Here is a 15,314-nt window from a genome sequence, read left to right as displayed (position 1 = left end):
TCATCGATTTGACTCAACTTTATTAGCATTTGGGCCAACGTGGTGATGGACAACAGCAATATTAAACTAATGCAGAGACAATTGTCTTGAGCAGACATGATCGTAAGTAAAACGACTCTGCATGTACAGGTTCGACCGATCCATCACTACCCATTTGTGTCACATAATGTTTTGGGGTAAAAATGTTACTTGTTTTTCACACTGATTATTTGCAGTTACATTGTGTACCAGTAGATGTCAGATTACAACAGGGTTCGCTGTTATTGCAACGCGAACTAATGATGTCACATCAGATACATAGACCCTCTTTGGTCAGTATTTCTCAGCGCACCATATCTTCTGACAGCCCAATTGAACTTCACAGGGTATAATTAATTTGTTAGTCCTCCTCGTCATGCATGCCATTACATTCTGGTGAAGTGTGAGGGATGTCATGTGTTTGTTTCTGCAATGGGCAGTGACCAATGTCACACTTTATAGAGATTATATGAAACATAAACACGCAAGCACACACACATTCTGTGCAACAGTTGAGCAAAACGTGAGATGTATGTGTTATCAGGAGTGTGCTGCTTGGCTAAGTAGGGCAACTACTATCACTGAGAAACGTGTTAACCCGGTGTTTAGAGTAAACAATGTTTTTACTGCATTTTAGTGTTTCTCCTTTGCAACTTCTGTGTCCCATTAAAAGCTGGTGCATGCATAATGTAGCCTATGCCAAACAAATAAATAACTTATAGGCTATACAGTTATTATTATAGGATGTATAGGGTTATCTATAGCCAACTCGCTCTGGTCTTCTCCAAACCAGTATGAGACCTGGCTCATCGACGGTCCGCCATGCACGGCATTTCCGAAGGGAAATTCCTACACCTGTCCCGTGTGGGGATTTTTGCCGTAAAGGTAAGTCGACATGTGACAGACAGGTCCAAGGCGCAGGCGTCTTGGTGCCGTGGGCGGACCGCCTGTTAATAACCCACTCAGATTTATAGAAAGAATCATATATTTTGTTCTGTGGACTACATGGATAACGATTTATTTATTTCAGACAAAGGACGGCTGCGCTTTAGATAACTTTGCCAAGGTGGCAATTGTGCGGCTCATTCACAATGAGTTTGAATCGATTTTTAAGCAGTGACCAGGTAAGAACTATTTTTTCAATCATTAGTGCAAGTACATTGATGTGTAACCCTATTTACATTGTAGGTATAGCTATAAAACCCCCAATGAAAAATCTCACAGAGCTGCAATGGAGTTAGCTATAAGCCCAGGCTCAATCTGTTTTATGGCTATTTCGGCACACTATTGAATTGATTCTGAAATGTTTTCTTTATGTAGATCACAGGTCTCTCTACTGTGTACCTGGTATCTCTGTCTATAAGGTAAGCAAAACTGACTTCACACAGCCATAGGCTATCTGTGACACATGGATGTAAAGTGTTGCATGTCAGCTAAGATTTGAGAACGTTTAGGTCTAAGTCTTAGTGTTTCTAAATGTAACTGTTCTGTGTTGTGCAAATAGTCTTACCTAGGCTATGTGTTTTCAAATCAAACCAATTTATAGTAGGCTAGTCCAGAAAATATTTGAGTTTGTTTTGGTTGTTGTTGAAAATGTAGACTAGTAAATTACACAACCGAGAAGTTGACGTCACACACGTCATCTCATAATAACATGGTTGGCCTCCAGTCATTTTATCTTTTATTTCTTCAGTGTTGCCAGTCAGATCAATTGAGCAACTTGACATGCATGTGACTAACGCAATTTATCATTACTTATCATAACTCAATATATAAAGCACTGTGTTGGCCATGCCTAACTCTAGCTCTTTACAGCACTACTATGCTGTCTTTTAATCCTGCATAGTAGATGAGGAGTTTGTTGTTTGGCTGCAAAGAACTGCTGGATGTGTTTTGTTTATTTAGGGTCAAGTTTGATATGTGTCATTTTGGAGACAACTTTGTTATTTTTGTCGACGTATTATATTTGAAGGGTTTCATTCCAAAATGCTATATATCCATTTTCAGAAATGTTGGCCAATTAGCTTTTATTGTTTAAAGAACTTACGAAAGAGATTGGTGTGTGTTTTCACTATCAAATCATGGCATGGGGTTGTTAAATCTGTCACTTGATGGTTTCATTTTAGAGAGACAAATAATCATGTTTTTGCTAAATGCTATCTGCCTCACTCAGAGAAACAAGTAGTACTGCTAGCCCACTGGGAACATTTCATTTCAATGAAATTACTTTGAACCAACGTGGAAAAGACATTGAATTGATGTCTGTGCCCAGTGGGAGGTTTTACACAATCAAATATTTTTTTATTTTTTATGAATCATTTACATTTGAGTCATTTAGCAGATTCCCTTATCCAGAGTGACTTACAGTTAGTGCATTCATCTTAAGATAGCAAGGTAAGACAACCACATATCACAGTCAAATTTACAGCAAATTAACATTCCATTCCAGCTAAAAATTTATATATAGGTTTGAAAAAAAATATATACTAACATTTTGCCCACATCTAAAATCGATGATAAGTAATATTTTACACACACATGAAGGTGCCCAAAAGCAATCATCTCTAGTGAAAAAACACACATTTTGGGATATAGGGAAAGGTGATACCTAGTCAGTTGCACAACTGAATGCATTCAATAAAATGTGTCTTCTGCATTTAACCCAACCCCTCTGAATCAGAGAGGTGCGTGGGCTGTTTTAATCGATGTCCACGGCGCCCGGGGACCAGCTGTTGTTCAGGGTTAACTGCCTTGCTCAAGGGCAGAACGGCAGTTTTTTCCACCTTGTCGCCTCTGGGATTTGAACCAGCAACCTTTCAGTTACTGGCCCACCAATATTAACCGCTAGGCTACCTGCCACCCCATATATAGCGGTGGATATAGCGTTTTAGAAATAAAATCTTCATTTGAATGCATGTAGCCTACATCTGAATGCAGAGGTCTTGATCAGTGAGTGATTCTTGAGTTGTTAGCCTCCAGTTGATCAAGACACGGCCCCATGCCCACCCAAGCCCCTGCCTCCCATTTCAGCACCCAGTCCACTTGGACAGCTCCCCCCTTTTACTACATACCCTCAACCAAGCAGCCTCCTGTGTGTGTGTGTGTGTGTGTGTGTGTGTGTGTGTGTGTGTGTGTGTGTGTGTGTGTGTGTGTGTGTGTGTGTGTGTGTGTGTGTCATATATTACCTGCTAGTTATTCTGATGGTTTATAGGACATGGTGTAGGCCTACATTACATTTTATGATTTGATATTCCTACATTTAATTCTATTAGCCTGGATGCCATCTCTATTCAGCTATTATGTTCCACTCCTTGCAAGGAGTGAAATGTTAGCTAAAAAGACTTGTACCCAGACTAGCATTGCATGTCTTTCTGTTGTAATTTGATTGTATTTATTTTCCAGCACAATCTTTGTGAACATTCTGAATGACATGATTGACTGTTATTTAATGGTGCTATAATTGTGTACTATCAGTATTTAGGTATTTGACTTTCTATTTCCAGTTTGATTGGGAGTTTTTCAGTGCTTGTGGTTTCCATTGTAAAGAGGAGCCACCTACAAGAACAGGTGGGTGGATGAGAGGAAGAGTATCTTTGACTGTGTGTGTGTGTGTGTGCGTGGCTGTACCTTTTTGTGTGAGTGTGATACAATTATTTCCAAGGCTGTCTCTTAGCAAAATACAGTATGTGTTTACCAGGGTCACTCTCATTAGGATGTAATTACCTAAACATTGCAGATTCAGATGTATGATCTTAATTTGATCACCCAGTTGCAGGAGAACTTTCCTACAATCCAGGGAATGTAGAACTTGTAGTGTATTTGAGGTTTAAAAAGGCTTCTGAAGTTTGTAATTTCCACTTTGAAATTTCAGACTTGATGTTCACATACAAAAAGTGTATCAACCCTGACAAAAATCCCCATGAATTATAATACACATAATAATTCAAATTTCCTGTTGCTGCAGGATTATTATTCTACTGTAGCAAACAGGCTCAAATTAAGAGCCTACATCTGTAGAATAGTCATGAATTGAGAGCTGACATTATTCCTTACTCTACCTGTCAGATAGAGGCATTGTCACGTCCTGGCCAGTATATAAGGTTAATTGTTTTGTAGTTTGGTCAGGGCGTGACAGAGGGTATTTGTTTTATGTGGTTCGGGGTGGTGTGTTTGTGTAAAGGGTGTTTGATTTAGTATGTCCGGGGTTTGGTTTATGTCTAGGTAGTTCTATGTGGAGTCTAGTATGTCTGTTTCTATGTCTGGTGAATTGGTGTTGGGACTCTCAGTTGAAGGCAGGTGTTTTCTATCTGCCTTTGATTGAGAGTCTCATAAATGAGGGTGTGTTTGTGTTTGTGTTTTGTGGGTGATTGTTCTGTGTTCAGCCCTAGGCTTTGCCAGACTGTTTTGTTGTTCGTTGGTTAGTTCTAGTAGCTTTGTTATTTTGTATTCAGTTGTTTTTTGTAAGTTAATAAATCTAAATATGAGCATACACGTACCTGCTGCATTTTGGTCCTCATTCACCAACGACACCCGTGACAGGCATGTCTGTTCTACATAACATAATCATTATCTTCCGAATCGTTGTGGCCTACTGAACATGGCCCAGGCTACTCCCTTGCTGTTTGCCTGTGCCTATACTTCTTCATTGAGTCAGAGCAGTCCTATAGTTCTATCTACTCTAGAAAAAATTGTAGAGGCCCTTCTAGTGAGTTCACAGGGGATGGAGAATGGTACAAATCAAATTTTATTGATCACGTACACGTGTTAGGCAGATGTTATTGCGGGTGTATCGAAATGACTGTGCTTCTAGCGCCGAAAGTGCAGTAATATCTAACAAGTGATATCTAACAGTTTCATAACATATATACCCAAAATACACATAAATTTAAGTAAGGAATGGATTAAGAATATATATACATATATGTCAGAGCGACATTGGACTAAGATACAGTGGCATAGTATAGAGTACAGTATATAAACTCAGCAAAAAAAAGAAACATCCCTTTTTCAGGACCCTGTCTTTCAAAGATAATTTGTAAAAATCCAAATAACTTCACAGATCTTCATTGTAAAGGGTTTAAACACTGTTTCCCATGCTTGTTCAATGACCCATAAGCAATTAATAAACATGCACCTGTGGAACGGTTGTTAAGACACTAACAGCTTACAGTTGGTAGGCAATTAAGGTCACAGTTATGAAAACTTAGGACACTAAAGAGGCCGTTCTACTGACTCTGAAAAACACCAAAAGAAAGATGCCCAGGGTCCCTGCTCATCTGCGTGAACGTGCCTTAAGCATGCTGCAAGGAGGCATGAAGACTGCAGATGTGGCCAGGGCAATAAATCGTAATGTCCGTACTGTGAGACGCATAAAACAGCACTACAGGGAGACAGGACGGACAGCTGATCGTCCTCACAGTTGCAGACCACATATAACAATACCTGCACAGGATTGGTACATCCGAACATCACACCTGCGGGACAGGTACAGGATGGCAACAACAACTGCCTGAGTTACACCAGGAACGCACAATCCCTCCATCAGTGCTCAGACTGTCCACAATAGGCTGAGAGAGGCTGGACTGAGGGCTTGTAGGCCTGTTGTAAGGCAGGTCCTCTCCAGTCATCACCGGCAGCAACGTTGCCTATGGGCACAAACCCACCGTTGCTGGACCAGACAGGACTGGAAAAAAGTGCTCTTCACTGACGAGTCGTGGTTTTGTCTCACCAGGGGTGATGGTCAGATTCGCGTTTATTGTGGAAGGAATGAGCGTTACACCGAGGCCTGTACTCTGGAGCGGGATGGATTTGGAGGTTGTGGGTCCGTCATGGTCTGGGGCGGTGTGTCACAGCATCATCGGACTGAGCTTGTTGTCATTGCAGGCAATCTCAATGCTGTGCGTTACAGGGAAGACATCCTCCTCCCTCATGTGGTACCCTTCCTGCAGGCTCATCCTGACACGACCCTCCAGGAATGTCAGTGTTCTGCCATGGCCAGCGACGAGCCCGGATCTCAATCCCATTGAGCACGTCTGGGACCTGTTGGATCAGAGGGTGAGGGCTAGGTTAAATGAACATTAGAAAACCCTTTTGCAATTATTTTAGCACAGCTGAAAACTGTTAAAGAAGCAATAAAACTGTCCTTCTGTAGACTAGTTGAGTATCTGGAGCATCAACATTTGTGGGTTCGACTACAGGCTCAAAATGAGCAGAAACAAATACCTTTATTCTGAAACTCGTCAGTCTATTCTTGTTCTGAGAAATGAAGGCTATTCCATGCGAGAAATTTCCAAGAAATTGAAGATCTCGTACAATGCTGTGTATTACTCCCTTCACAGAACAGCGCAAACGGGCTCAACCAGAATAGAAAGAGGAATGGGAGGCCCCGGTGCACAACTGAGCAAGAGGACAAGTACATTACATGGTGTAGTTTGAGAAACAGATGCCTCCCAAGTCCTCAACTGGCAGCTTCATTAAATAGTACCCGCAAAACACCAGTCTCAACGTCAACAGTGAAGAGGCGACTCCGGAATGCTGGCCTTCTAGGCAGAGTTCCTCTGTCCAGTGTATGTGTTCTTTTGCCCATCTTAATCTTTTTTTTATTGGCTAGTCTGGCTTGTTCTTTGCAACTCTGCCTAGAAGGCCAGCATCCCGGAGTTGCCTCTTCACTGTTGACGTGGCTAGTGATCCATTTCTAAAAGTGGCCAGTGATTACTAATCTATGTCTATAGGCAGCTGCCCCTGATGTGCTAGTGATGGTTGTTTAGCAGTCTGATGGCCTTGAGATAGAAGCTGTTTTTCAGTCTCGGTCCCAGCTTTGATGCACCTGTACTGACCTCGCCTTCTGGATGATAGCAGGGTGAACAGTCAGTGGCTCGGGTGGTTGATGTCCTTGATGATCTTTTTGGCCTTCCTATGGCATCGGGTGCTGTAGGTGTCCAGGAGGGTGGGAAGTTTGCCCCCGGTAATGCGTTGGGCGGACCGCACCACCCTCTGGAGAGCTTTGCGGTTGTGGGTGGTGGAGTTGCCGTACCAGGCGGTGATACAGCCCGACAGGATGCTTACAATTGTACATCTGTAGAAGTTTGTGAGGGTTTTAGGTGTTAAGCCAAATTTCTTTAGCCTCCTGAGGTTGAAGAGGCGCTGTTGTGCCTTTTTTACCACACTGTCTGTGTGAGTGGACCATTTCAGTTTGTCAGTGATGTGTACACCAAGGAACTTGAAGCTTTCCACCTTCTCCATTGCAGGTTTCATGAAGTCCACAATCATCTCCTTAGTTTTGTTGACGTTGAGTGAGAGGTTATTTTCCTCACGCCACACTCCCAAAGCCCTCACCTCCTCCCTGTAGGCTGTCTCATCGTTGTTGGTAATCAAGCCTACTACTGTTGTGTCATCTGCAAACTTGATGATTGATGTGGAGGCGTGCTTGGCCACACAGTCATAGGTGTACATATTTGGTTTGTTAAAATCCCCAGCTACAATAAATGCAGCCTCAGGATATGTGGTTTCCAGTTTGCATAAAGTCCAATGTTTTTTGAGAGCCATTGTGGTATCCGCTTGGGGGGATATAGACCGCTGTGGCTATTATTGACAAATTCTCTCGGGAGATTGTACGGTCAGCATTTAATTGTGAGATATTCTAGGTCGGGTGAACAGAAGGACTTGAGTTCCTGTATGTTATCACAGTTGCACCATAAGTCGTTAACAATAAAACATATACCTCCACCCTTCTGCTTCCCGGAGAGATGTTTGTTCCTGTCGGGGCGATGTACTGAGAACCCAGCTGGCTTTACAGAGTCAGACAGTATATCGAGAGAGGGAGAGAGCCATGTTTCCGTGAAGCAGAGTATGTTACAATACATGGTGTCCCTCTGAAAAGCAACTCTCGCCTTGAGAGAGATTGGACATTAGCGAGTAAAATACTTGAGAGCGGTGGGTGGTGTGCATGCTTCCTGAGTCTGACCAGAAGACCGCCTTGAGTACTTCTCCTTCGCCGGCGTTGCTTTGGGTCAGTCTCTGGAATAAGTTTGATTGCTCTTGGGAGAGCAAACAAAGGATCCTCTCCAGGGAAGTCGTAATCCTGGTCGTAATGCTGGAAGTTCTAGTGAGTTACCGCCGCTCTAATATCCAATAGTTCTTCCCGGCTGTATGTAATGACACAAAACAATTCCTGAGCTAATAACTTTAAAAAATAGTTCATAAACAAACAAAATACTGCAGAGTTGCTTAAGAGCTAGGCGCGATGCTGCCATCTCAAATGGCACCATCGTTTTTAAAATTATATTTTTTCTTTATTTATGTATTTTTTTTTACATACTTAAACGATAGAAAAGGGAACAAACAGTACCAGTACAAACTATTAACTGAATGTCCATGGACCCTAAATATACAGTAACTCACCCCAGAACACTAGTAACACCACCAAGATGGCGTAGCAGTCGGACATCTGTCTTGTCTTGTCTTGTCCCGTCCCGTGTATATATTGTTTTCTTTATATATATTTTGTATATATTTCTTATCTCAATTTCCATGTACGGACTGAACATACTCTCCTGCAACCCGCCTCACCCAATGTGGTACGGATCTGCTATTTTTTTATACTTTAGAACCGGAACCCCCATCAGTAGCTAACTAGCTACTAGCTAGTAGTCAGTTAGTCCGTTTAGTGGTCATCACCGTTAACTTGGACATCAGCCAGCCTCAGCCCGGTCAATTCCTGGTAGTCTGCACAGCGCGATATCAACCCAGAGCATATCGGACTGCTTTTTCTCTACCTCATCTCCGGATTCCTACCGCAAGCTCTGAACCTTTACACCGGATCATCACAGCTAGCTAGCTGCTATCCGAGTGGCTACTCCTGTCTAACGTCTCTGTCCCAAAGCAAGCACCAGTTAGCCTGGAGTTAGCCTCGAACTAGGCCCATCTCCCGGCTAGCCTGAAGAGATCCATCAGCCAATTCCTGGGCTACAATACCTCTTTTGCAAATTGGCCTGGACCCTTTACTGCCGACACGGAGCCCTGCCGATCCATCACGACTGGTCTGCCGACGTAACCGTCCGAGGTGGTTTGAACAGGCTCTTCCGATGCAACGTCCCCCGGAGGCCCATCTGCTAGCCCTGGCCTGCTAGCTGTCTGAATCGCCACGTCTCCAGCTCGCCTAGCTACTCACTGGACCCTATGATCATCGGCTACACATGCCTCTCCTTAATGTCAATATGCCTTGTCTGTTGCTGTTTTGGTTAGTGATTATTGTCTTATTTCACTGTAGAGCCACCAGCCCTGCTCAATATGCCTTAGCTAGCTTTTTTGTTCCACCCCCCCCACACACACCATGCCTCTAGAGACAAAACCTCTCATCGTCACTCAATGCCTAGGTTTACCTCCACTGTACTCACATCCTACCATACCCTTGTCTGTTCATTATGCCTTGAATCTATTCTTCCGTGCCCAGAAATCTGCTCCTTTTACTCTCTGTTCCGAATGCACTAGACGACCAGTTTTTATAGCCTTTAGCCATACCCTTATCCTACTCCTCCTCTGTTCCTCTGGTGATGTAGAGGTTAACCCAGGCCCTGCAGTCCCCAGCATCACTCCCATTCCCCAGGCACTCTCATTTGTTGACTTCTGTAACCGCAAAAGCCTTTGTTTCATGCATATTAACATTAGAAGCCTCTTCCCTAAGTTTGTTTTATTCACTGCTTAAGCACACTCCGCCAACCCGGATGTCCTAGCCGTGTCTGAATCCTGGCTTAGGAAGGCCACCAAAAATCCTGACATTTCCATCCCTAACTATAACATTTTCCGACAAGATAGAACTGCCAAAGGGGGCGGAGTTAGCCTGCAGAGTTCTGTCATACTATCCAGGTCTGTGCCCAAACATTTCAAGCTTCTATTTAAAAATATCCACCTTTCCAGAAACCAGTCTCTCACGTTGCTGCTTGTTATAGATTCAGCCCCCAGCTGTGCCCTGGACACCATATGAGAATTGATCGCCCCCATCTATCTTCAGAGTTCGTACTATTAGGTGACCTAAACTGGGACATGCTCAACACCCCGGCCGTCCTACAATCTAAGCTAGATGCCCTCAATCTCACACAAATGATCAACATTTACATTACATTTAAGTCATTTAGCAGACGCTCTTATCCAGAGCGACTTACAAATTGGTGCATTCACCTTATGATATCCAGTGGAATAACCACTTTACAATAGTGCATCTAAATCTTTTAAGGGGGGGGGGGGTTAGAAGGATTACTTTATCCTATCCCAGGTATTCCTTAAAGAGGTGGGGTTTCAGGTGTCTCCGGAAGGTGGTGATTGACTCCGCTGTCCTGGCGTCGTGAGGGAGCTTGTTCCACCATTGGGGTGCCAGAGCAGCGAACAGTTTTGACTGGGCTGAGCGGGAACTGTGCTTCCTCAGAGGTAGGGAGGCGAGCAGGCCAGAGGTGGATGAACCTACCAGGTACAACCCTAAATCTGTAACCATGGGCACCCTCTTAGATATCATCCTGACCAACCTGCCCTCTAAATACACCTCTGCTGTCTTCAACCAGGATCTCAGCGATCACTGCCTCATTGCCTGGGTGCTTAATTGGTCTGCGGTAACACGATCACCCCTCATCACTGTCAAACACTCCCTAAAACACTTTAGCGAGCAGGCCTTTCTAATCGACCTGGCCCGGGTAACCTGGAAGGATATTGACCTCATCCCGTCAGAAAAGGATGCATGGTTGCTCTTCAAAAGTGCTTTCCTCACCATCTTAAATAGCGTGCCCCATTCAAAAAATGTAGAACTAAGAACAGATATAGCCCGTGGTTCACTCCTGACTTGACTGCCCTTGACCAGCACAAAAACATCCTGTGGCGTACTGAAGCTGTAACACCAAGACTATGAATTATATCAAGTTTATTCCCACCTGCGTCAAGCACATTAGACAGGATATATTCTATGGCTTAGAGATGTACAATGTTATTGTCACGTTCTCTTAGTTTTGAAAACACACAAATGCCTGTGTCTCTTTAGGTGAATCCCCTGGTCCAGCTGGCTCTAGCTGATCTGTTGGCAGCAGTTACCCTGATGTTCACCAGCGCAATGAATGAAACACACACCTTCACCCCCAGTGTGTTCATCTGTGAAAAACTACTGCCTCTGTCACTGGTGAGCCAGTCTCATGTGGCTATTATACTGTATGTAGGGATAATGCACTATAATGATCCTAATCTTAGAATGAACATTCTGTAAATGCAAAAGAGTTTGTTAAACAGTTTAATTTTGTCTTTATTCCCTCAAATACACTCTATAGCTTTGATGAAAAATGTATAAAAAAGCTTGTGTGCGTACCTCTAGACTAAGGTATCCATAAGGTATAGATATACATACTATCTGTCTTTGAGTGCTTCAGCGTGATCCAATTGTAATAGCATTTTTTGTGTGTACTGTGAACTGTTCTATACTGTGTTATGTCATGGAGCATGACATTATGCGGTGTCATTTTTAGAGATAGTGTGACGACGCAAAGTTTTACTGCTTGTCCTTTCTATTATAGACCTTTAACTGAAGTGCTCTTGACACTTTACTGTGTGCCATTTGCTATTATAATCATTTAACAGTGTGTGTGTGTGTGTGTGTGTGTGTGTGTGTGTGTGTGTGTGTGTGTGTGTGTGTGTGTGTGTGTGTGTTCTCTGTTCCAGATGTTTTACTTTGTGTCGTTCCTCCTGATGGTAGTGTATGCCTGGGAATCAAAGCATGCAGTCGAGGGATGGAGGGAGAGACCAAGAGAGGAAGAGGTGAGGACACAAGCATCCACCAAGGGCTCCGACATGCGCATACATGCACACACACACACACACACACACACCTCAACTTTGTTTGATTTATTCTAAAATCAAATATCCCTCTCTTCCCCCAGTCCCGGTGTAGACAAAGGGTGGGGGTTGTGCCTGTATATGCTTGTGTGTGGTGAGTCAAACTATTTCATTTTCAAATAGAAACATCCCTGCTTTTAACCAAACGGCTCTGCGTAGTGGCTTAAAAGCAACATACAGTATGTCCCTGACTGTGTGTGTGTGATGCCCCTACAGGTTTATACCATTGGTGATGTACTTTGTGTACGTGATGACTTTAGTCCTGGTACCACCCAGCCACATGACGGCAAACAACAGTGAAGCTAGCACATACTGCAACAGGTGTGTGTCTCTTTGTCTGCCGCACAGGCCAGGGTTCGTCCTGGAGCATTTGCATAATGCTTATGACACTTTAATGAGAGAAAATGTACATACTCTAGCAAACATTTCTTACGAGTGTCTCACATCTCTCTGTGGTGTTGTGTTCCTCTTAGCTGTATCCTCTTCCTGCATATCTGGAGGGACAACTGCTCAGATATAGTGAGTAAATACCTTGTTCCACGCATTTTGTATCTGTCTGTTCATAAAGGAATTGGACAGCATAATGAATGAGACCTTGTTTGTTTTGTTTTCCAGGAACATATCCATGATATCTTCATACAATGCTTCCTCTTTGTCAGTGTGATACCAGTTTTGGTGTGCTGCACAGTAAGTACCATAGATCTTCACTAGTCTAGCATACAGTACAATAATCACCATAGTTATCTCATAAACATGGGTTAGTTTACAGCCAATAGAATGATGATCATGAAAATTATGAGCTAAGATGATGATGATGATGATGTACCTGTACAGGTGGTTTACTACAAGGTGGGCAGCTGGTATCGCAGGTATGAGGAGGAGGGACTATTTCCTGTGGAGGGAGATGCACGTTCCAGGAAACGGCTGAGGGGTATGTTCTCCACTGCTCGCTACATGATGGTGGTCATCATCTTCTGCTGGACGCCAGGTACACAAAGTCATCTCCGCAAGCACACACAGACACATACGCACACACACCCTGTATGTGTGTAACTCTGTAACTCCAACCTCAGGACTAATATAATCTATTTTGTCCCGTCCCCAGCTCTTGTTCTGGTTGTCCTGTCTGTGATACCAGACATACCTCAAGTAAATCTCTTCCCCCTGTATATTATACAGGTCAGTATTTCAACTATCTCACTGATGATTGCAGACATAGCCCTTCCAAGATACCATCACCCAGAATGAATTGCCATTTTCCCCTAGAGAGCCTTCTTTAGCTATGTAAAATTAATAATGACACTAAGATAAGCACCCATAATGCTTTATCCTTACCCACTATACTCCATCCTGATTCAGAGGGGTTGGGTTAAATGCGGAAGGCACATTTCAGTTGAATGCATTCAGGTGTGCAACTGACTAGGTGCCCCCTTCCATTTCCATCCTGGTGTCTCTGCAGGCGGTGACGTTGTCTCTGCAGGGCTGTCTGAACAGCGTGGTCTATGCCTGGAGACGACCAAACTTCAGAGACGCTGTGCTCGGAGAGAGGATGCCCCTGCTCAGCCAAGACGCCCCTCTGCCCTTCTTTGACGAATCACTGAGGGGGCCGCTTGGACCCTTAACCTCTAACTCCTGACTCTAGAGAAGGTGCTATGCTGCGGGTGGAATTCTCGCTCTGGCACAGAAACAGTTTACCCTCCTCAAATACTAACCTTTACCACTGAGGGAAGCAATGCAACACTGACCTCAGATCAGCATCTGGGGATAACTTCATTCTACTACTCCCACTGGGATGGTTGTCCGGAACCAAGACAATGGTGTACTATGGACGTAGGGGTCGACTCAGACTCGGGAAATGTGTGCGTAGGAAAGGCATGTCTTTCCTATGCACTTCTCAGTAGTTGGTATTCAGACTTTCCTTATGCAGGCGTGTAACGGGCTTTGTAGGCGTGGTTTCCTTGTAAATAAATAAGTACATTTCATACTTGCTGGCCAACAGACTTTCTCATCGAGTTTTCATTCAATAGAGTTTTCTGTACATTTATCTTAAGCCATCCCTTTAAATACGGTGTACCTTTAATTCGAATTTGGTTGACAGACTCACTAGAATACATCGAGAGAAAAGCTTCAGAATATTAGAGATCAATGGAAGGAAGCCATCTAAATATATGCATATTTGTTACAGTTTCAGCACCAACTGGTTAAAAAATATTCTGGTAGATTATTTAGGCAAATATTAGGGTTAGGAAGGTATGTATGACATAAACTGGTTTGGTGAGCCTTTACGCACAAAATATAATATATATATTTTTTTATTTCACCTTTATTTAACCAGGTAGGCTAGTTGAGAACAAGTTCTCATTTACACCTGCGACCTGGCCAAGATAAAGCAAAGCAGTGCGACACAAACAACAACACAGAGTTACACATGGAATAAACAAACATGCAGTCAATAATACAATATAAATAAATAAGAAATACAGTGTTTTGATTCATCCTGAAAGTTGCCATATTCAAATTCAATCCATAAAATATTGGAAGGTGAAAAAACTGTACAATAGGGTTTGAACAATAGGCTAGTCCGATAAATCAACCATAATCCTTACTAATAATTGAACTGTAATGACAACCGTCCAGTCATTGTGAACTGTGCGCCAGGCTCCAGGGTTAACCTGCTACGTGTGGTCTGAGTTCCTTAATGATTCAAATAGGCTACATGTCCCATATTATTGTGCAACATTCGCCTATTGATCCACTACTGGAAGATACTGTTCCCACCTCACCACTGAAGAGACTGGAATAACACCTTTACTCACAGAGTTCACCTGGTATTCTACATAAAAGGCTACGTTAAGTGGTATGTCACAAGACACTATTTGCAATTCAGAATTTTCCTGGACCTCAAAACGTGTTTGAATGTGATTTCTGTAGCACCATTTTTTTGTGTTATTTAGTAGAATCTTCAATGATATATTCATTTTTAAGTACAATGCTATTTCAGTATGATGAGATGATGAGGTGATTATTTTGATGAGTTGTAGAGCCAGATGGGCCAGAGAACAACATGACATGACAATGACCATCGTTTGATTGATTTGATTAATTGAATATGGTTTATGAAGCGCTTCCTTACGGTGTGGGGATTTCCCACTTTCCAGTAGATAGCTAGAGCAACTGTCAGTGATTGTGTACAATATAGCAAGCAATATAGCTAGCAACCATAGCAAGCTATCATTTGTACACATTCAGTGATTTTTTTGATCAGGTTATATAGTATCACCCTATGAACAAAATGTATTAAGATCAGGGGTATCATTTTTATTCTGTCATTTGACATGTGTATAGAATAAAGACGAAAAAGCACTCAAGGACGAAATGTACTGTACTGTATTTTAGCATGTAGATGTTCTTTGGTAGGCATTAAAATCACA

At 42.9% G+C, this 15,314-nt stretch overlaps 1 protein-coding gene across 3 annotated transcripts; it reads left to right on the top strand.

The window, feature by feature from the left end:
• The first annotated feature begins 83 nt into the window (after positions 1-83).
• Positions 84-13,881, top strand: LOC115196720 (transmembrane protein 116). Of its 3 annotated transcripts, none has more exons than XM_029757588.1 (14): positions 84-102; positions 812-903; positions 1,049-1,142; positions 1,339-1,382; positions 3,522-3,585; positions 11,042-11,176; positions 11,710-11,805; positions 11,928-11,977; positions 12,100-12,204; positions 12,357-12,402; positions 12,499-12,570; positions 12,718-12,871; positions 12,989-13,062; positions 13,343-13,881. In XM_029757588.1, the coding sequence occupies exons 3-14, from the start codon at positions 1,110-1,112 to the stop codon at positions 13,517-13,519; spliced, it is 1,050 nt and encodes a 349-aa protein (XP_029613448.1). In that variant the 5' UTR covers positions 84-102; positions 812-903; positions 1,049-1,109; the 3' UTR covers positions 13,520-13,881. The 3 variants fall into 3 exon arrangements, with proteins under 3 accessions (XP_029613448.1, XP_029613447.1, XP_029613449.1); XM_029757587.1 differs by having other exon boundaries at positions 96-365; XM_029757589.1 differs by lacking the exons at positions 84-102; positions 812-903; positions 3,522-3,585 and having other exon boundaries at positions 966-1,142.
• Positions 13,882-15,314: the final 1,433 nt, after the last annotated feature.

This window comes from Salmo trutta, chromosome 7 (assembly GCF_901001165.1).
Source record: "Salmo trutta chromosome 7, fSalTru1.1, whole genome shotgun sequence".
Lineage (NCBI taxonomy): Eukaryota > Metazoa > Chordata > Actinopteri > Salmoniformes > Salmonidae > Salmo > Salmo trutta.
Note: the sequence above shows the minus strand (reverse complement) of the source record. Positions and strands in the feature narration are given on the sequence as shown.